This window comes from Coturnix japonica, chromosome 2 (genome assembly GCF_054131305.1).
Source record: "Coturnix japonica strain WE chromosome 2, WE-NBRP24, whole genome shotgun sequence".
NCBI classification, from domain to species: domain Eukaryota; kingdom Metazoa; phylum Chordata; class Aves; order Galliformes; family Phasianidae; genus Coturnix; species Coturnix japonica.
The window spans coordinates 98,758,511-98,780,956 of record NC_140664.1 but is presented as its reverse complement, the minus strand read 5'-3'; the positions used below and the strand labels follow the sequence as shown (position 1 = coordinate 98,780,956).

General features: G+C 38.5%; 1 protein-coding gene across 6 annotated transcripts in view; it reads right to left on the bottom strand.

Moving 5' to 3' along the window:
* Positions 1-5,367: 5,367 nt before the first annotated feature.
* Positions 5,368-22,446, bottom strand: part of GLB1 (galactosidase beta 1) — a 40,093-nt gene continuing 23,014 nt past the window's right edge. For 5 of the 6 annotated variants that reach the window (XM_085540466.1, XM_085540464.1, XM_085540465.1 and 2 more), the window contains 6 exons: positions 21,134-21,208; positions 16,888-16,977; positions 15,108-15,221; positions 14,133-14,264; positions 10,470-10,709; positions 5,368-6,633 (listed from right to left, as the gene is read on the bottom strand). In XM_085540466.1, the coding sequence (XP_085396592.1) occupies positions 6,373-6,633; positions 10,470-10,709; positions 14,133-14,264; positions 15,108-15,221; positions 16,888-16,977; positions 21,134-21,208 (912 nt within the window). In that variant the 3' untranslated portion in view covers positions 5,368-6,372. The remainder of the gene's footprint in view (positions 6,634-10,469; positions 10,710-14,132; positions 14,265-15,107; positions 15,222-16,887; positions 16,978-21,133; positions 21,209-22,446) is intronic. The other variant, XM_085540462.1, reaches the window with a different exon arrangement.

Below are 22,446 nucleotides of genomic sequence, written 5' to 3'. Positions count from 1 at the left end.
CTTATGAAACTCACATTAAAAAATCTCTATCATAGCAGGTACCTGCAAATAAAATTAAACCAATCAAACCTCAAGTTAACATTTCTAAAAGTTGACTGATTTTGTGCAGATTCAGGACAACTATTGATCGTGTCAGTAAGTTTTCTGTAAGGTGATTCATAAGAGGCTGATTAATATTTGGTATGACTGAAGGCGTCTTCACAATATAACATTAAATCATAACATATGATATGATTAAATGTAGCCTAGATTTTCTGAAGGGCACATGCCTTTAGCTATGCTCAATTCATTAACTACCTTGCCAGTATAAAATGCTGGCTTCCCAGCATTGTCTCAGACAATTCAGATCTTACAAATGCTGTATAGAAAAAAAGACTATGCCCCCCCCCCCCCCCCCCCCCGCAAGAACCACACACACACAAAGTTCACCTCCTTCCTCAGAAAATAAAAATAACTTCATAAGGGATGGTTCTAAAATAAAAGCCCTTGGTTTTGAGCAGTTTCTTCCTTAAATTTCTCCATCAATAGGTGGTTGAATCACTGAGGTTTGCATACAAAAACCCTACCCCTTCTTGACATGCTTGTCTAATTTACTGCACAATTTGACATTTGCAATCATAAGGGAGTTTCAGCAATTTGCATGAATGCACTAAAACAGGTAACAGAATAGGAACATTCTTTCCATGTAAAAGCAGCATCAAATTTTCACATCAAAAGATATCCAGGCTGACAACGAGCAAGTCCATAAAAAGAAAATATACAACAGAGCGCAGACCAAGGTGTTTAAAAGAGCTAATACTCTTCAATAATCTGGAATATTGAATGCCAGAATGTGTCACATAGTGTGAGCTTTAGGGCATGGGGGACTTTTTGCAAACTGAGTCATGGCAACTGAGCAGCTCACAGCTGAATCAGCAGTGTCCCTTCCACTGAAAAGAGTATAAAATCACTCAAATGCCAGCTTGACTTCATAGGAAAGAAGAGACTTCACCTGAAAGTTTCAGGTGCATAAGCTCAGAGAGAAATTACTTGCTAAGCTCACCTTCAAAGCAAGTTCAGAGCTAGAAATTCATCACACTAAGTACCATTGCCCCTATATGAAAAAACAAACTGCTATTAAATCAGAAAGAGAAAACAAAGATGACGAGTGATGTGAGCTGAGCAATGTGCACTTCATTTATGACAGAAGTGCTCAGCTCTAAGACAAAAGCATTCTTATAGGCTACACTGATGGGGTGAGCCCTTAAACTGAGGACACAAAGAGAAGTGGTGGGAACTGCTGAATATTCTTTCACCCACTTTGCAGGACAAATACAATACGGTATAATAATAAATAAAATCTTACAGACAATACTTGCTTACCAGAAAATGGAGTGAAACCATTCTAGGCACCATTGTGCCTTATTATTTTGAGATAACTCTCTCATATTGAGAGTTGCATGGAAAATCATGTTTCCCATCTTGAGTTCCCAAGGTAAAAATGTAAGGAAAAATAACAACAGGCACCTGGGCAGTAAGAATTATTAGAACTGAATGTTCATAACCTTAATGCTTTAGCAGTTCTTTTATGGGAATTGGATATTTCCCCATCCTGTACATCCAGCCAGGAAGGTTCAGTCTTCACTCCAGCTCATGTAAAATTTCCCTCTTGCAGCTATGAAAATCTGAAAACTACAGAGCTCAGCATCACTCCCCTTCTATGTCTCAGCAAGATGCAAGGCCACAATTTGTGGTGGTGGTTGAAGACAACAGAAAAGAAACACAACCTGCTTGGGTTTAGAAAAACAAAACAAAGTAAAAACCTCTACTATCTTCGTGACACACTATCATGGTTTCCCTCTGTCTACACCAGGCTTCTCATACATACTGTGTTTTGAAATTCTGACTATTCTTGTTTGCTTGCATCTCTGTAGTATTTTAAACATCCCCCTCCAGTCCCTCTAAGTACTGTTTACACAAGTCCAGTACAAACTGGAAACAAACTGCACTGAAGTCAGGTATGCTAGCACAGCAATCTCATTTTGACATCTTTATGCAAAATGTGTTTTTCAGAATTAAAAACAACTGTCTTTTGGGTGATTTCAGCATAGCTACATTCTATACATTTGCATTTCAATTAATAGCACTTTCTATCCAAGTTCTCTTCACTCCTTAGATTGGAGGATCAAGCTTTTCCTTTTTTCTCCTTCAGTAAAAGAAGAGCAGTCCAAAATGTGGCTAATAAAGCATCTTCTATTGATGTCAGCTGAAATAAGGAACTGCGGAGGTTTTCTTCAATGCCTTTGATACTTTTGAGTCACGCTGAACAGATCAGAGAGGTTAGAAGTGGATAAATGAAAGAACTGCTGCAGCAAGTACCAACCAACACTTCCCTTCTACAACTTCATCATGAGCTAATGGGCTCAGCACTTTAAATAACGCAGTGCCTGAACATATCTATGTTTGGCTATATTCAAAAGACTCGCATAACTTTAAGCTTTTGAGGTCGATACTGCTCTGGATCAAAGGACCAAAAAGCAACATAGGTATGCAATGTGGCAGGAGTCACTGCTTCAAGAAAATTTTGCAGGAAATCGTGCAAACCTTGTATGAGTTCAATGGTAGGTTCTCAGGTTTTTCAGAGTACCGGATCTACCTGCTCATGATTAACACAAACCACATCCTAAATCTGAGTAGAAGAAAAAAAAAAAAGCTTGAAAGAAGGTGTACAGAGTATGTAGAGGAGATATTTGTCAAAGCCTAAAGTCCTCCAGAAAACCTAAGAAAGAAACTATCAGTTTCTTTGTACTCTTCCCCTCAACAGTTCTGCCAACACTTGACCTGTAGTGCTGAACTATGTGTAGACCCCTCTACAGTCATCACACACAACACAGCCACTCACCATCTCCAGTGAATGTGCTTTGGAGTGTTATTGCAGAACTTCTGGATTTTGGCTAAATCTTGGCTAGAGATCCAGACAGACATCATGTGCATCTAGATAATGTTTGTGGACCTTGGAAAACAGAACGAAGCGAAGGCATCTTTGTCCAACATGCAGTGATTGATAGGTGGTAGGGTGGGGATCACACTTCAGACATCTGATGACACACTGAAGGAAATTCTTGGGGTTCCTCTAAAGAAAAGAATTCCCCAATATAAAGGGCAGAAACAGTAAGATGCAAGAAGAACGAAACAGGAAACATACAGCAACCATTTCTTCTGAAGCATTGGAGAGGTGACCCACAATCACTATGCATTTCTCCACACACGGCTCAGAACTGAACTCTGGCCCACAGCCGCAGACTATACTGAAAACGTCCAGCCAACAGTAATGTAAAAGTGTGAACCCTAAAGAGACCTAACCCCAACCCTAAAGAAACTCAAAGTTTAAAAATGTATACATTGTGCATATGCTTCAATGACTATAAAGAAACCTGACAAAAATATATTTCAAATGACAGGAACTGACTATTTTTTTCTACATTATTCACACCAGTATTCAACAGATCCACTCTTTTTTCTTTGAGAAAAAATTGCTGTAGCACCCAGACTAGGTCACTCAGAGTAATCTCTATTGCCTCTTCACATCCTTATTCAATCTTCTCTATGTCGCTCTGCACTTGTTTATATTTTTTGTCTATCCAGTCCACCCTGGCAGCAACATAAAAGAGATGGCACAGAACAGCCATCAAACCAAACTGGATTACCAAGGTTAGGATTTGTCATCACCTAAGATATTCGTTCAAATATGGATGGATTTCCACAAGAAGTGTCAGAATATCAGTCTCAGACATTCAGATGCTGTTGTTTTCAGTGACTTCATTATGTCCAAAATTAGAATACCAGGATACTGTAATAGACTTCGTAGTCATCCTTTTACAGAAAACTGACCAATCTCACCCAGGGAAAGTAGATTCTTTCCCCTTGCAGTCAATAGTCACTGTTTTGCTCATAGAGCACCTTCTCAGTCTGGATAATGATACATCACCTCCTTCAGATCACACTGTTAAAGACAGGGTTCTTTTTCTGTAATAGCCATTTCTGAACACCTGATGCATATTTGTCAGGTAGGTAGTTTTTGCTGTCCAGTAAGGTGGATTTTCTAGACTCATACTCAAGTTAACATTCAAATTGACCAAAAATCATAAAGGGAAGCTGAGAGGCTGAGGAACAAATAGGAGATCTGCCTGCAAAGTAGAACTACAAAGGGCATGTAGGGGCTGGCTGAAGGGATGTGGAAAAAAACAAAACTCAACCCTGTGACTGTGAAATTCTGGTTAACTTCTATGTAGATCATAACTATGTTGTTAACATAAGGGAAGAGTAGCCTAGTCCACATGTTAACAAAGAATACAACCATGCTGTGCACACTGTTGACCAGTTTACATTTACCTGCTCATTCATTCATTCACAGGCAGCACTACATTTTAAGCTTAGAAATCTTAATCCATGTCTGGGAAGTTGTTTTATCATTTTGTTCTTGACTGTCTTACAGAACCACAGAATCAATGAATCATATAGGCACATCAACACCTCCTCCCAATTTGGTATCATCTGCAAACTTATTGAGGATGCACTCAATCTCCTCATCAAGATCATTAATAAGAATGTTAAACAGAAGCAGCTCCAGTACTGAGCCCTGGGGGATAATAATAGCTATGGCCTGAACAACTTTTCCAGTCTCTTCACAGCACTAACTGACAGAAAAATGACAATACTCCTTCCTTTTAAAGCACTAACTGTTGTAGGAATTGTATCTAAATAGTACCATTAATCTGCACACTGCACACCACAAAACCCACAACCAGTATGAAACTAATTCTATTTCATTCCTTACTTTCAAAGCCTAGCTTAATAATAAATGACTTTGAGAGCGCATTCCAAGGTCCACATATGGATGATGCGAAGAACAGACAGTTCTGGAGTCAACACAGAAAATGAAGTATTTTGGGCATTGTACACAAATCTCACAGTCATAAAACCTTGCATTTGTGTAAGAACTTAAGACTCAAAGTTCTCTAGCTCAAATGAACTGGTCTGGAAGCTCCTACAGCAGTCAGCCCATCAAACACATACCAGAGGTGTCAATAAGGGAGTGCTGTTCCTTTCCATTCTCTCCTCAGGTGAGGGTAGCAGTCTGCATTAGCTGAGAAGAAATAGCCATGTTTTTGCATAGGCTGTCTCAGCAGAGAGTGGCACCTTGGGAGACCTCACAGCCCATTACAACCACTTTCAATGGCTTTAATTTGCACAAATCTTTGTAACAAAACAAACCAGACATCAAGATTTTTTTGTTCATAGTGACTTTACCACTTCTTTTCTTCCACAACTCTTTAAAATCAATCTTCCACCTCCCCCTTTTTCACTCCCAAGCAATCACAGGAAGGATTTAATCTTTAAAGAACTATTTTAATCATGTCAGACAAAAAACCAAAGGGAGCAACCTCAGATTATGAAAATATTCAACATTATTGTGTTAATTTTCTATTATTTAAGTCTCATAAAGAAGTTCGCATGATTGATAACAAAACCCTAAGAATTAAAGAGATGATTCAGTCTGCTGTGGAATGTCAGCTTTTCTGACATCAACTGCGTATGTTTGCAAATAACAGGCACTTACAAAGATTATTGGTTTACTGGAACAAAACAGAAGACATGAATTAATGAATATAAGAGTTCAGATTCTTTAACTTAAAACCCTCTACTTCCAAGGTTCAAGCCTATGAAAAAGAACTCTCATGTCAATGAGGAAAAATACGAAAAAGAAGAAAAAAAAAAAGAATGGCTCATTTTACAACTACATTCTGCAGATAAGTTAACTAGAGACTAGGGTCCAACCAAAACAACCTATATTTCATGTACGTCATAGTACTTGTCAACTTAATTAGACTCTTTGGAGAGTGCAGAAGGAAAGCAGTCAATCTGCTTTACAGAAGGGACAGAAACAGAATACAAGGTCTCTCTCCACAGTCTGCACTGCACTCGCAGCACTGACCTACCAGGCCACACGAGCAAGCAGAGGGCTTGTGGGATTGTTCAGTCCTTTTGTAGGCTTCTCTCCAGTTTCAAAAGACAGTAAAAAGTAAATCATAAGAGGGTTCCTGTAATCAAACAGTCTACAGAAGTATGTTTTTAGTAGACATTGATGCTGCAATTATCTTCTAGAGGAGCTCAGTTTCATGGTTCAAGGCAAACTCCGAAGTTAAAAGTTTCCTTTTTCAAGAGAATTTGAGTATTTAACTCTGGCCAGCTTAAAAAAAAAAAAGTCTTTGAAGAATTTAAAAAGCTGTCTCAGACAATGTACTGATTAACACTGACTCTTTAAAAAAGGGGAACTGTGTTTAAAGGAAACGGGAAGCAAAGTAGGGGGAAGGTAAAGAACAACTTGAATCATTACAGATGGCTCAGCCGCATGTCTCTAACAAACAGGGGGGGTGCATCATTTTCGTACGGTGTGGTTGCATTAATAATAGGTTCGTCTACAAATTCTATCTCACACAGCAGGGTGCTACATGGAGAATGCTCCAGTTCCAACACTGTTATGTTGTTAGGCACTGATGAAACAAGTATATTGCTTGGAACAAAAAGGGTCAACTGAGGGCCACGAGCTGGCCAGTAGCGTCCGAGATTAAAGCCATTGATCCAAATTTGCCCCTGTTAAAAGAGAAAGAAAACATAATGAAGCTTTAATAATTTGACAATGACCAAATAACTAAACTTTTTAAAGCATAACATGCTTCACATTGTAACTGAATTTTCTTCATTGTTCAGTTTGATAGGACACCAGGATAGAAAATCAGTTCAAGAAAATGCTAGAAATAACTGAAAGAATCTAAATTCCCTGATGATCTGCTGCTGTTTTAAAATGAAGTGGTCAAATACTGCAGACTTTCCAGACATGACAGTCCTTTGGCAAATAGAGCTGTAGGTTTCTAACAATGAATTTTATAAGTAGTCTCAGACCAAAGCAAGCACTGAAAACTGTACTTGGTTGAAGCTGATTACTGAAGAGAGGAAGAACTTGCAAAAGAAGAAATCAGATTCTAATTCTTCAGTTACGGCCTATAAAATGCAATACTAAATTATCTTTGTATGCCTTTCCTTTGCATGATTTTACAAAACAAGATGTAGAGCTTGCCCAGACACATTAAATTCCTATGTTTATAATACTTCTAATTGTTTAGTTAACTAAGGAAATTGTGACATTACAGTACAAAGGTAGTGTTTTTAACACTTTTTGTTAGTTGAAACAAAAATGTTGAGGTTTTGCTAGCATTAATATAAATTCAATGACATTGTGGTTAATTCAGTATACAAGCTCTTTAAATTACTCTTTATAATGGAAGCAGCCCTAGCAGTTTAAAATACTGTTTTAACATCACAAGCATCCCAAATGAAAAAACAGAAAACAAGAAAATAATGTAAAAATGAAAACAGTCAATCATACACCAGAAAGTGCAAATGCTGCAGTGAAACAAATATAGGGTTTTCCAGATGCTTTGAAATTGAAGAGATGTCAAATGTGCAGTAAAACTGCAAATGGATTCCTGAGGTGAACTGCACTGTTCATTAGAAAATGATATAAGCTGATCTGGGCAAGCCATCTGCTTTTATTCTTCTCAGTTGTCCTTTTCATCACGTGTCAGACAGTTTACAAAGTGTTCAGAAGCAAAGGAAGAGGATGGGGATAGATAATTTCATCTGTGTTCTCCTTCTTGCTTTAGCCTTTAGTAATCTGAATGCAGGGGAAATGCAGTCATGGCGTTGATGTACATGGATAAAAATTACAAAAGAACCTGAATCTAGGATTGCTAAAATTCAGATGATACTACAGAAGCACAAACATAGTATTCTGAGTTCCAGGTGTTCTGGAGGCATTTTTCTTCTGTTTCCTTTTTTCTAGTATTTATTAAAACAGTTTATATGGAATTTGCAAGATAATTTTTTAAGGATCTGCTACATTTGTCAATACTGATGAATTATTTTAACTCTGTATATCACAATTTAAGATCCTAAATTTTACCATGCCAAGGGGTTAATAAATTTTGACCTCAAACATTTTTCATATTTAAATCAAGTTCATCTTGGCTCATTGCTTGCTTCTGATGTATTTTAATACATAAGAAATAACAAGAACTTTTAAAATCAAGCTTATTATTTTACTTCTGTACTAGTTTTAGCATAAAACATAACATTGATGCAAGCTACCCATCCAACACACAAAATGAATTTGCAAATGCACTTACTATACAGTAGACTAACTACCAGACAGGGTGACCGTAACTCCTCTGGGAAGTAGGAGTTTAGTGTAGGAATCGGCTGCATTAGAGTTCTAGTGCAGCAGGTATGCTCGTACAAGTCTTGGTTTCTGATCTCAATCTCATCTTTCCAGTAAAACCACGAACTTCATTTCTCATTTCCAAACTGACATTTAAAACATGAACAGCACAGGCAAGGAGTGGATGTCTATCTTCAGAAACAAGATTTCCTCTATCAAGGTCAGCAGCTACAACCCATGATACCACAGAAATGAAGAACAGTCATGACTGCAAATCCTCTTTTCTGTTCAGATTAAAAAAATAATAATAATAATTTGATAAATCTTGCAACATATCCAGTAGCATATACTGTTAGGAATACCGTGCTTCCTGAAGTGAGAATGAAGGAAGTTTTGTTAATGGGAAAGGTTTTAAAAAACACCAAAGGTGAGTGAGCTACAACACAGGTCATTACTGCATCCTTCTGGGCTATCCAGCATGTCATATCCTTTATTTTAATATGCAAAGGCAGGATACTACTTAGAACTGCGTGTTTTCTTAATAAGCATTGTTTGTGTGGATTCTGAAGTTCTCAAACACCTGGGTTTTTGCTCCTATTTAGAGTTCCTCTCCATACCTCGCCATCAGCAAATTATGCACTGTCACACAAGGAATTAAGACCCGCATCCAGTAGGACTTGAGTGGAATTTAATCTCTTACAGCCCTCTGCCTTAGTAGACGTTTGCTCACTGGTAGTTATCTGCAAGTCCAAGATTCTGTCTTTCTTCTCCCCAAACTCAGTTTCACCTCAATCTTATTACTCCTGGGTACCTTATTTAAAATGTTAGTCTAATCCATACAAAGCTTGAGGGATCCATTCAATAACCATATTTACATTTTGTCTGGGATCTCTTCTCCTTGACCTCTTCAGAGGGCATACCAAATACATAAATCAGAAGTTTACGTTCAATAAATCAGATGAAAAGATTCCCACTGATACCTACGAATTCCTGGACACATTTGCCTTTTCAAAGATAGGAAGATGGTTTGTGATTCATCACATCACAGAATTTGCTGCAAAAGTCCCAGATTCCAGCTCCTGTGCAAATAACTATATTTTAATTTTATTCTGTGATTGTGCAAGATCTGTACGTGTATAGAAACAGGGACTATGAGACTTCCTCATCCAAGCTCATTGCAAGCAGCACTAAAAGCCTGCAATGAATCAGTCTTCTGCATACTGGAAAGTTTGTTAACCACTAAAATGCCATACACAGATCACCAGCAACTTCTCCTACTCTGCTTTAACAGCAATAAGTAAACTGTTTCAGAAAGGAATGACTTTTCTACTTAACTTCATCACTCTGATGTCTGGAGTTAACTCCCAAGGCCTCCAAGGGGAATGATGCTTCAGTTTATACATTCTTGCCCTCTGTGTCTCCCACCAGCATCATAAATAGGTCCTAACTCATTCTGCATGCTGTCTCAAACGTGGCACCCTGAAAATGTACTCTTTTCTGTTTTAGCTATACTCCAAACCTGTCAGAAATCCCTATAAACAGACACCTGCTCAAAAGCTTCTTGTGGCATTGCTCTCTGACCCATTCAGTCCAGCCATAGGTAAGAACCAGAAGACAGGCAGTAACACTGTCTGGATCCTTACTGACTACTAGCAGTGCCCAACTCTCTCTATGCTTTGTAGCAGGATCCGGAGCTTCTCACACAGTTCTCTAAATGTGTTATAGTTGCTTTTAATTAAACAACACAACCAGAGAAGTACCCTCTAGTATCTCACTTGCCCCAGAAAAGAATATACATATATATATAGTATATATATATAGTTTTATCTCCAAGCCCATACACAGTCCCTCATTCCAAAAAGCCGTTTCTATTCCACGCTGAGACAAGACAAACAAAATCAACCCACAACTATTAAATGCAGCATTTCTAAGTAGTCTGTTAGTTCAGCTTTCTTGCTCTTGGTTGTTTTTTTCATTTGTTGTGGGTTTTTTTAATTCCCCCTTTTCTAGACCTGTACTATGTACCTTTTGAGTATGTTTAGTGGTTTATCTCCAGATTCACTTGAACCAAGTTTTCTAGTCATTCAAATATATTTGACATGTCTCACCACAACATACTTCTACCAAGCCACAGAAAGGTGGACTTTGACCTTCCATAGAAGTTTCAATAGCTGTCTGAGTAGACTTCAAGTTTTAACAGCAAAAGCTGTACCTTTGTCCAGTCAGGAAATTTGACATAGGTGTCTTGAGGCAAGTCTGGAATCCCTCCCGGAATTGAAAGTGTACCAGTGTAGAAGGCAGGTGCTTCATAACTCTGTGGATTGCCACCAGATCTCTTTGGATGGCCAGGGTAGCCATGAATGAAATGGTTCACTGCTCCATCTATATTTAGGGGATAGATTTCCCAATCAACAAGTATATCTTGATCAAGAGTTAAATTTGAAACCAGACCCTAAGGATGAGAAAAAAAAACAACACATATCATTAGCTTCATGCTATTGAAGTTATTCAGATGCAATTATAAACCAAGAATAAAAACTTTTCTGAGTCAAAGATGGAAAGACAAGCATCTGGGCTTCAACAAGTTATAAGTTCTGCTTAAGAATAAAGGGTTTAATTTGTTCACTGTGAAAATGCTGTTCCTTTTCAAAGTGTTGAGCTTTCTCTGATGCACAAGTCTCTTTTTCAACCTTCCCCCCCCCCAACCCATTAACTAAAAATTTCTACTTTTGTTTAATATGAGCATGATACAAAAAACACAAGACTTAACAAAAGCAGAAAAAGGGTCACGTAGCTTAAGTTTTGAGATAGCATCTAGTGATTTGGTAACACTGAGTCACGAACTCAAGATATTAACCTGCACAATAGCAGAGAAAGCAGCATTTACTTCCTACAAGCCTTATACAGCTAGCACTCAGTATCACAAAATCAGTGCACATGCTTCATGACCCCGATTCAGTAAGACACTTTACATTTACAGTCAGCTTCAAGCCCACATAGTCCTGTTTCATTTCCATGGAACTCTGTGCACTCTTGAAGTGTACCAGGGTAGTCACACAATGAATGCAAAAGGTAAGGCAAAGTCATGGTTTAAGAGGAGTGAAAGGAACGTTGAGTTTCTCCTGAATGCTCTTCTTATTTGTGTTACATCAATGATCTCTAAAGCTGCAAAATGAGAAATTAATTTTGAGCCAATTCTGCTACATCCATATAATCCCCTGAACAGACCCTGCATTGAAGCTGTTATTCAGTACAACTGAGGTTCTGTGGCTACCACCATAAGATGAACAGGAACAAGAAGTTATATGAATAAAGGCGCAAGCAAAAACACATGTTTTATTATCACGGAGAGCTGACAACACATAGCGTGTCTGTTCTGATGCCTAATAAACACTGCACTGACATCGCAAGCCTAGTCATCAGTGTAAGCAGAACAGGAACTTATTTTTCTTATGTGAAAATAAAGTATCTGCACAAAGTTAAATGGCAGAACCCTTCTCTACAACCTCGACTTTACTCTGTCTAGCAATCAGCTAAAGTAATGCAACAAAGCTTTGGCCAAAACTTTCTAATCTGTCTCCCAGCCAACTCCAGATGTTAAGAATAGCGTGGTTTTCAAATGAATTGCGGTGCCTAAAAGCACTCTTCCTTTGGTCAGCATAAGAATGCACATGCACTAAGTCAGACAGGGACACAAATTTTCTAAGTAAAATAAAGATGTAAGTGGCAGTGAGCATGTAAAAAAATAAAAATTAAAAAAAAAACCAAAAAACAGAAGCCACACTCTTCCTTCCTGCATTTCCTTTCAACAACAGGCCTAGACCAGCAGGATGTCTTAAAACCAATAACTGCTTAAGATTCTTTCCCAAAAGACAGATGCCAACTTCCACTTCAAACTCAAAAAAGTGAGGAAAAAACAGCTGAACAAAATTCAGAAAAGCTACCCTGTTGTCTTGAAAGTTCAAGGCTTAACAAGATGGAAATCTCTTCCCCTAATGTCATTTCTGAAGCCACAGATATCTAAAAACAAGGCAAAATTATTCCCCATTTTCAAAAATCAACACAAGGAATATCTGCCTTAAGATATTACTTGTGCAGGAATCTATGGGAATAAGCAACACACATTCTCCAAAGCTACATGGACAGTGTCTCCTTTGTCTGTGTGAAAGGACTGTGCTTTTAGAGGTGTATTCTCACAGTGGACATCTACTATATCTGTTTTCACTTTATCTTTGAAAAGCTGAAACCCTGGTGTAAGTGTGAATTTCAGCTTAACCACAGCAGCACTGAACACCTCCCTACTCCAGTCTCCAACCCTTTATGCTATTACTGCAGGTTAGCATCAAGTACATACATTTCCTTATCACCTGGTGTGTTCCTAAATAAATTAAGACAACACTTCTCCTGCCTCTGGATGAAAACAGAGCACTGGGAAACTCTTGCCACTCAGAAAAAAAGTAAGGAGCCTTGAAATGACGGTTTAAGTAAGCACTAATTCTACCCTCTGAAATTGTATGTTGCAAGCACAGAAAACACTCAGATGCTTATACTTTAATTCAGAGACTTTTATACATCCTAAAATTCAGGTTGCTTTGCCTTGACTTGAGTCTTGGAATAACTGGAGATAGACCTAGAAATCCACATCACAACAGGCTTGATAAGATAACCAGCCAACTATCCTCCTTTAAATCAAACCTTCTGTGCTGCTTAACCATAACCAATACATACTTCTTTACCAATGCAAAGAGGCCCATCCTCCTCATGACAGCATAACACAAGTGTGAGAACAGGTGAATCTGCCTGCTGGTGATCTCACAAGATTATTCCCAATCTGTGTTTTACTATTAAACTGGATTGTGTAACAGGCCCAAACTCAATCTGAGTTTGGAATCTCATCAGCAAAGCAAGGCAAGATTTATACACTCTTCCTGCTTTCTCACAGCACATGTGCCTTTGGTTAATAACTCAATGGTGCAGTTGAGCATTTGTCTTCATTCCCATTACGTTTATGTTTATCTTTCTCCTGCTATTGCATACAACCTAACCAAGATACACTTTGGACAAGTCTCAGTTCTGCTCACAGACAGAATTTAGACTGAGAAGAAACATGGGCTTCCACCAATTTGTGTCACACACAGTACCAAAGGGAACCACAGTCACCAGACAGTTATTAATCAATATGGTCAAACATTTGACCAACTTTCTGGGAGAACACTGCCAAATCAATTTAGGCCAAGTATAGTAGCAGTTTACAGATTCATGCAGTTTGGGACCTGCAATTCTCAACTTAACTGTAAAGTTTTCTGCCATTATCCTGATACTATTTGTAATCTACTAACATAAAAACTGAAAAAGAAAATAAGATAGCATGCCATGAACACTGCAGAAACACATCAGACTGGCCTCTATAACACTTCTCTCCCTTTCTTTACAAAATGTCACTCAGCACTGGGAACCCCCTAAATCTAAAACCAGATAACTTTCCTTTTTGCCCCCTGCCTTTCTCAGGGTTCCTTATGTGGTATTACTGCTAATGGCAGGAGGTGACAGCTCCAAAGCATGGCATGGCTTTAAGAGTGTTTGGAAGCTTTCTGAAGATTATCTCTACAAAATCAGTCCAAATCTGAACTGGCAATGTGGCATGGTAAAGTGCTTGCAAGACAGCCTCACGTGCACTAAAAACGTTGCAGGAGTACACTACTGATAAATTAAATGGGACACAGAAAGATACACAAGTATGTGTGCACACACAAATACACACAGAAATACAACCTCCCGATTCACAAGCCACTAAGCATGACCAAGACTAGAGAGATTTCCAACTTATTTTTGAGTTTATCCAAACAGTTTTGCACATCTTAAAATTTCTCCTAACCTTGAAGTCGTTATTGTATCTTCCAAAGTTGACTCGGCCCATATTCTCTACTAAGATGTCCAGATTTGCTCCAGCATTTCCAGTTATATTTATCATTGATGACTTGCCCCTTTCAAGGACTCCTTGCTGAACCTATATGAATTACATCAAAAAGAAGAAAACCATAATCATCAAACAAAAAAATCTCTGCCATCTTTCTCCTCAATTTACAAAATAAAAGAAAGGGGCAAAGGTAAGAAACAAACGAAAGTAACAAATACATATATATCTTTTCCTTTCCTCCCTTTACACACCAGCACACACACATACAAACACTCCAAAACCTGGTATATCAATATTCACATCTCAGTACATCAGCTAGATGTACAAGTTGCATTGGTCACATTCATCCAACTGAAGCCATCTCTTTCAGTAGTTTAATTCAACTAAATCAGTTTTCAAGTTCTAGTGGCTTTTGCTGCACTTGATTCACAAAACATTGATCTAGTAACTGAAAAAAATTTATAAGTGTCAGAGATTAAGAGACAATGTCTCAGTTAAGCTTATATCAATATTTAGCTTTATTCCCATTCTCACATCAGGAAAGAAGAGCCTGACGTGGCAACATCAGTGAACACACTGCAGACAGCCATCAAGTGTACATGTGTGTATCCATAGGCATGTGTGTGTGTATATGTATGTGTATCAAAAAACTTTAAGCAAGCAGTTATTTTTCTAATTATTTTTCACTGAAGTCATGAATGTGCATCAACATTCAAGTACCTCAAAAATAGAAATAATACTTTATAATTTCTAAAACTTTACTACAATCATTTAGTATAAATCAACTACATACTTTCTTCATCTTATTAAATGATATTATCTAATAAACTTGTTCTGGTAAGCTGAAGAAAGGAGAAAAAAAAAGCAGACTGTGCTCATATCTTTCATGAAGGCCACTCATTTTAGTAATGGACAACAGGAAATAATGGTTACCCCATCCACAGATACATAGGCACGATCATGGACTCCATTTAAAGGTGAACTCAGTTGTGTTGGCTCTGTGCAATTTTTTGGAAGCTTCGTTCTGTACAGCACAAACCCAAAATACTAAGAACAGAAAAGGAAAGAAAAAAATCCCCAGATTAATCAAGTTACTTATTCTCTAGCTTCAATTGTGGTCATACAGTAAAATATCACACATTCCTGCTTACATACTCACACTGAAACAAAAAAACTTTCATTTGCTTCAGAAAGCATCTACCAGAGATACCAGCTTCAGATTAGAGTTCACTTTGACTCTTAAGTGATGTGTGTAAATTCCAGTTTCCATGTTTAAATTTACATAACTATAAACATAACTAGTAAATTTACATAACTATAAAAGACAAAAGTCTTGGCTACAAACGTATTTCCTCAATAAAACTAAGCCTTTAATGACTAATAGTATAATTTCTTCATAATGATCAATTAAAATCCCTTCATTACTAATTTCAGTAGCAAAGTGCACTTTGTCAACCAACACATTCATCAGGTCAATATTACCTATTTTACAAACTATCAGGAACATTACAGAATAATTTTCACCAAGTTCTCCAGCAGTAAATAAACAAAGCCATAGTCATTTGATCTTTTTTCCTCATCACAAAGCGAAACACAAATTAAAAACAAGATAAAAGATGTATTGTCAGCAGCCCCAAAACCATTTATCTTCAAGACTTGGACTAGAAGACGCCAGGAAGAACAAAGCGTAAACCATTTCCAGTCTGCTATCGTTATGACATTTATCTTACATTTGTAACAGGGTGCCCAGAAAAATGAAAAGAAAATATGGGAAGATACTACTCAACTCCACTGAATGCCCTCTCACAGAGTTCAAGGGTGGGAAGGACAGAGGATGAAATAAAAACCAAGTAGATAATACGTTCTGCTACAATGTGCTACTTACTGTAGCTTCTCTCGCACCTCTCTATTAGAGTCTTGGAAAGAAAAAATTTGAACTTTGAATCATTACTTGATTAATGCCTTAGAAAATATCCCAGGCACCTGCTGAAATGCATCTGCAGGCAATTAGCACCCATGTTCCAGTCTCTGAAATTCAGCACAGAAGGGAGCCATATATTGTTAATGGAAACACATCATCACTCAGCAGCAAGGAAAAGATCTTCCACTGTGAGGGAAGATATGGAAGTCACCACAATTAACAGGGAAATTGACGCAGTGAGACAGAGGAAAAAAAAACAACAAAAAGCAGAGGGGAGAGTGGGAATCAGCAGGAGCTATAGCAAAACACAAAGTAATGTATTTTTCTTAGCCAGTGAGGTGAATGCCCTGGGCACTGAGTTGCAACACAAGACATTTCTCCGCCACATCTTCTCTTGACCCAGAAATTAGTAAAAGTACAAAAAATAGGTATAAGGCCCACAAAAAAGCATCAAATAGATTGCATTCAATCCCAACTCCAGGCTCCCTGACCTTCATGAAAAAGCAGTGTTTCAGCCATTGCTCTCACTCTGACAGCAGGTGAGGAAATAAATATATATAGCATATACATATACACTCACGAAAAGAAAAAAAAACTTGGGTGCAAAACAGTAGAACTATCAAATACAGAAAGGTCTCCCATCCAAAAAATCCTGAACACCTTTCCAGCACAATTTCTTCCTGTGCTGAAATAAGGTGTAATTCACTGGAAATAAGAGCAGTCATACAATGGAGGGTTGTTCAAATAGACTTGGCAAAATGGCAGCAAAATGCCTAACAGGGGAATCCTTACCTGCTTGACCTGAACAAAGGTTAACGGGTAAGTGCTTTTCACTGGTCCAGAAGGTGACAGCCTGTCAAGAACCTCCACCACAGTGCCCACCTGCAGCACAGAAAAAGCGGTAAAATTCAGTCTAAATGTAACGTGGTTTTAGATACTTTAAGGCTGTAACTTAATGTTGCGTATAAATAGGTGGACTGATTTTAATGAGACAAGCAGCAAAGTACAGGCCAGTCACATGCTTAACTACCTTGTTGAATAAGAAAGGTACGTATGTACAACTATGTACAATTGCTTTTTGTTGCCATCTCCAACTTAAATTTGTGCTTATAAAATTTTTCTGCTCATCTACAACCCTGTCTGAAAATCAACTATGAATTTGATGTTCCTCAAGATGTACCAATATGCATAATGTTTAACAAGCTCAAAAAGTCAACAGCATTTATACTGTTTGTGTAAGATGACAGACTGTTTCTCTGAAAGTTGTGGTAATTATACACCATGCATCCCAGTTCTTCTCAAATGCAGATTTGCTTTCAAATGCTCACAAAAAGAACAGTAAAAATAATTAAAATTTATTTAAAAACAAACAAACAAACAAAAACCCCAAAACAGGCATTTACAATAAAGAGAAAACTCTCTACATGCATCCACAGCAATATAAACTTCTTAGGCTAGCCACATAATGGAGATATTAAATTTTTGCACTGCATATATAAAAAAAAAATTGCTGAAATAATAAAATATATAGTAATATACACTGGTTTAAAGTCTTTCTATATATGACAGAAGTAGACATGAATTATCTGTGCATCTGCAAATATTTCTTCAGTATGTAGACACAGATGTAAATGAACTTAGCTGTAACTAGGAACAAGAGAGCAAGCACACAAAGGGCAACACCTTCACTACACGAAGGTTGGCTCTTTCTCAGTAGTCCGCAGCTAAATACCTTCATCAAGGTAAAAAGCTGTCTGTCAAGTGATGGCTACCAAATTTCGCATGACGGCAGCTTGCTCCCACATTTTCACCTTAAACACTTAAGATGACAATCAGCTTTCACAGAGTAAAATTCCCCAAACTGTAATGCAGGGTCCAGTAGGCCATGGCAGATTGAACCATTGGATCTTGTACATCAACTTTGAAACAAGCCATGAGCATCTCTGCACAGATTCTATAAGGTTTATGGAACTAAAGAATAAACCTACAGGCATTAACAGCCCAGGCTACAGGTGGACAACAAAATTAAAAATGAACATAAAAGGCATTAAGTTATACGTGGTCACTTGAATAGCCTACTAACAGGCAATGAGTGCTGCTTTGGGCCTTCACAAACTGAGAATTAGCCTGTAGATGTGTCTGATGTTCTTCTAAGCTCATGCTATCAAGGAGGCTTCTGTTCAGCATGTAAGTGAGTTGTGTGTTTGACTTATGTACTAGGTTGGTAGAAACTCATTTCTTTGCAATCTTTTATTAAGCTTATCATTCTTAAGTGGTGTGGAGAAAACAAAAACCAAGGTCTGCTTTTGCTGCAGGTTCCCACTGATTCTGTTTCACAAAAAAAAAACCAAACCTGTAAATTTAGAAAACTACCAACTTGGAACTTGGTCAAGAATTTCTAAAAATAAGAAGAAACAAACAAACAAACCCAACCACCAGATGACTAACAAATAACAGCAACACTTTTTGATCCTCCAGAGCAAATTTTCAAAACCGAAGTGAAAGATCAAAAGTGAAAGAAAGAAAACAGATGCAACAGGAATAGTATCAACTACTGGCAGCACCTTGCCTGCTTAAATTATGCATACCCCAAATTCTGTCCCTAACTCAAACCTCTCAGGTTGCCTGCTACTATACTCATAGCTGCTTCTTAAGCTCTTCACAGCCTAAGAAGCAAGCACAACTACAAGATCTACAAGTCTGCAGTCCACAGTGCTGGGGCAGGCATTTCCTTGAGACCAAGCACTCCTCAGGACCCTCTGAATGGTGATCAGAAACTACCATCTGTTTTCAAGCCTTCAAGGACACCAGGTACATTGTGGACAGGAAGACACCTGCATTTGCATCTGCAGAGGACATTTCCCACGTTCTGGGACTTAAGCTTTGACTTCTTGCACAAAGTTCTTGAGCCCATCTGTTGCTTTTCTACCTAGAATCATAGAATTGCTCAGGTGGGAAAAGATCTTAAAGGTGATCAAGTCCAATTGCAACCTAGCCATACTACCCTAAAAACTCTCTGCTAAATCACGTCCCTGTGCTCCACATCCAAATGGATCTTAAACACGTTCAGGGATGGTGGCTCTGCACCTCCCTGGGGAGCATATTCCAGTGCTTGAACCTCTGCCTGTCCTCATTCCCTACCATCAACACTTCTTTCTATTGCTGCAACAAGCTATTTCCTCATTGCCTGCTTTTCTGTCCTCTCCCATAGCAATGGGAGCATCCCTAGGTCTATTTTTTAAACAGATCCTCTCTTTCTTTCCCCTCTGGATGGGTGAGGATGTATCATTGCTTTATTTCCTTACAGTTAGGCTGAGTTCACAAATCAATTTGAGCTAGGGAAACCTATTTGCAAACATCTAAAAAGTAGTAGTAGCACAAAGACCTCTCCTCCTCAAGTAGAGATAACGAGCTACTGGTCAAGTACTGAATTGTTCCGGAATATCTTGTGGGAAAATTAGAAAGTAACCTGCTCTATAAATTACACAAGCCTCTGTAAGGCATGCCATGCATCTACTGAAAATACTCTGGAGTCTGTTCCCTGTTCCTTTCTGCAGAAGGGTCATAAGAGTTGGTTCACAGCAGTGGATTTGATGCTTGGAATAAACAACTAACTGCTGAAACCCAACTGCACAGTGAAGCTTTCATATAGTGCATGTTACAGCACTGTCAGTGCTAATTGATACAGCCGAGAAGACTACTATTGTAGAATCATAAAATATTCCTAAGTAGGAAGGGATCCCCAAGGATCATTTAGTCCAATTCCTTGATTATCAAAGCAAAGTTACATTATTTCCAACGTTTCTTCTCTGACAAGTCACCTAAATACATTCAGTTTCTCTAGACAAAGGGCACTGAACCTTGTCACAACAGGAGTGGACAGCTTTGGTAGGAACAGTACAAACACTCACTGATTTGTGACTTGTCATGTGTTGCACTTTAATCAAGCAGAGGAGGAAACAGTGGCTGAAGTTAAACAGTGAGTTTGCAGATAACAAACAACTTTCTTACCAGAAAGCAATTCTAGAGGCTTTCAGTACAGATGGCAATATATGTGCAGACAATGATTGGAATCTCACACTTGGCAATTTATGGATGCCATCTTGCTTTCTAGAATTGCTGGGTACAGAAGAAAACACACCTCCTCAAACAAGCAGGAAGTGATGGAGGTAGAAGGTAAAGAAACAGGGTTTCCAGTGTGATGGTCAGGTCAAAGCTGTGATACTTGAGCCAGTTTAGTCATTTACCCTGATCACATGTCTATAAGACAGGTTTCTGGTCCAGATGCTTTGCAGCTTTCATTTCCTGGAGACAGGAAATAGAAAACTGATAATTCCCACGAAACTGGACTGCCCTATCTGAAAGGCATAAACCATGATAAACAGCAGAGGCAAAATCTGATTACAAGGTTCTTGAGTGCCTGCAACCCACTATAGCAGCAGAAGTGGGTAGGTGTACAGATAACAGTATAAAATTAGTCACTACCAAATGTAACCGATACAGTGAAACCTCATATGGCAACCCTGACCTAAAAGGTTTGAAGATACACAGAGATTGATGAAAATGATATAAATTTGTAAGAAATTCAAAAGTTGTGTCACTTTTACAAAGAACTGATTCCTGCCCACCACTTGAGTGGGATGACTTGAAAAACATCTACGAAGCCTTATCACCACCAAATTTTCCAACACTTCAGCTGCAGTGCATAACAAATCAGATAAATTGCCGATTGGATCAGTGGCTGCCAAATTAAGCACATAAATAAAAACTGAACTGTTATGAATTGCAGTATTTAGTACAGCAATCACAGTAATGTCTAGATAACATACATTTATCATTTTCCAGCAAGAGCATGGTTTCTAATTCCCAAGCTCTGTCCTACCCTTCCTGAAAATTTGCTTTAGAGGTTTACCTTCCTATTCCGTATGATATCTAGAGACTGCCGTGACACTTTCAAACACATGTTAAAAAAAAAAACAAAACCTAACAGGCAACATTACAGAAAGATACACTTAGTATATTACAGATGTCAATTTACCTTCTGCAGGCGAACCCTCCCATAGGCGAATTTGGACGTTGTTGGAGGGATCAGACCTTCTGGTAACTTGTTGTACTAGGAAGAGAAGGGAAGGAAAAAAAAGGACATTAAACTTAAATACAAACATGTCTTCACCGAACTCCTGCTTTTCATTTTACGACTTACGGAAGTAGAACTACAGCTGAGAGTATTATAGCCTCATTGTGCTAGTGGATTACACTGGCACCCAGTTTCAGAGGGAGGCTTTTTTGTTTTTTTAAAACAAAAATCTGATTGGATCACTTACAGTAAACATAGTTTTTTTTGCAAGTCCTGAACTTGAGGTAACAATATAAAAAAAACAGCAAAACCCCCAAAAATAGACAGAAAACTGAAAGCTGTCCAAGAATTCTTGGAGCCCTCCTGTGGCTATAGAGTGCATTACCATCTCTATCAGACCTGGAGTCATCCACAGATCAATGGAGTTAGAGTTAACCTTTCTCCAAGTCTGTAGGGCAGTATTCCCATCTGTTTCTCCCACTTTTCTTCATCAGTACTTCCATACGGGAATTATTACCCTCTTACTTTTTTCTTTTCAGTGTTATTATATTCCACATGCATGTGTATACATGCCTGCTAGTCTATTACATCCTGGGCAGGTTTCTTTTAGAAATACTTGTGAAAACCTCACAGTCAGTGGAAAATAACATTGTTAGCTGCTACTAGGCTGCTGGGCACCCTCTAATCCCTCGTGGTTCACAGAAAAAGGAGGCTGTAGAAAAACTTAGATAAAGAGAGTTTTAATAGCTTAATGCTGGACTTCTCACAAACCAAATAAGTCAGCCAGCTCATTACAGTTCCACCATTCTACATGCTGTGAGCACTCAGGGGACAGAGCGAACTGCTACAGCCTCCACCCCAAGCAGAGCACGCCCTTTGTGCTGCCAGAGTCCTGGCACTGATTCACACACAAGTGAACCTCAGCTCCCAGAGTTTACCATCTCTCACCCCACCTGCACACATCCATCTGATATGTGCACCAGGCCTGGGACCTGCTTTCCTCCTTTAATCTCTGGTTCTGGTATCCTCATCAGCCTTCCAACCTGCAGAGCTTCACAGCAACCTAGGCAGCATCCATGGGCCACTTTTCTTTGTCCAGTATTCCTACTACACACATTGTCAGGCACTCACTGAGCTGTTTTCAGCATGCCAACCCAGCAGGAAGCTAACGTAGAAACAAATGTGGAAGTGATTAAAAAAATTTTTTTTAAAAGTCCAAGGAGACCTGAAGCTTGCAAACCCACAGCCACAGAAACCATAAGCCTCCCCAGCAG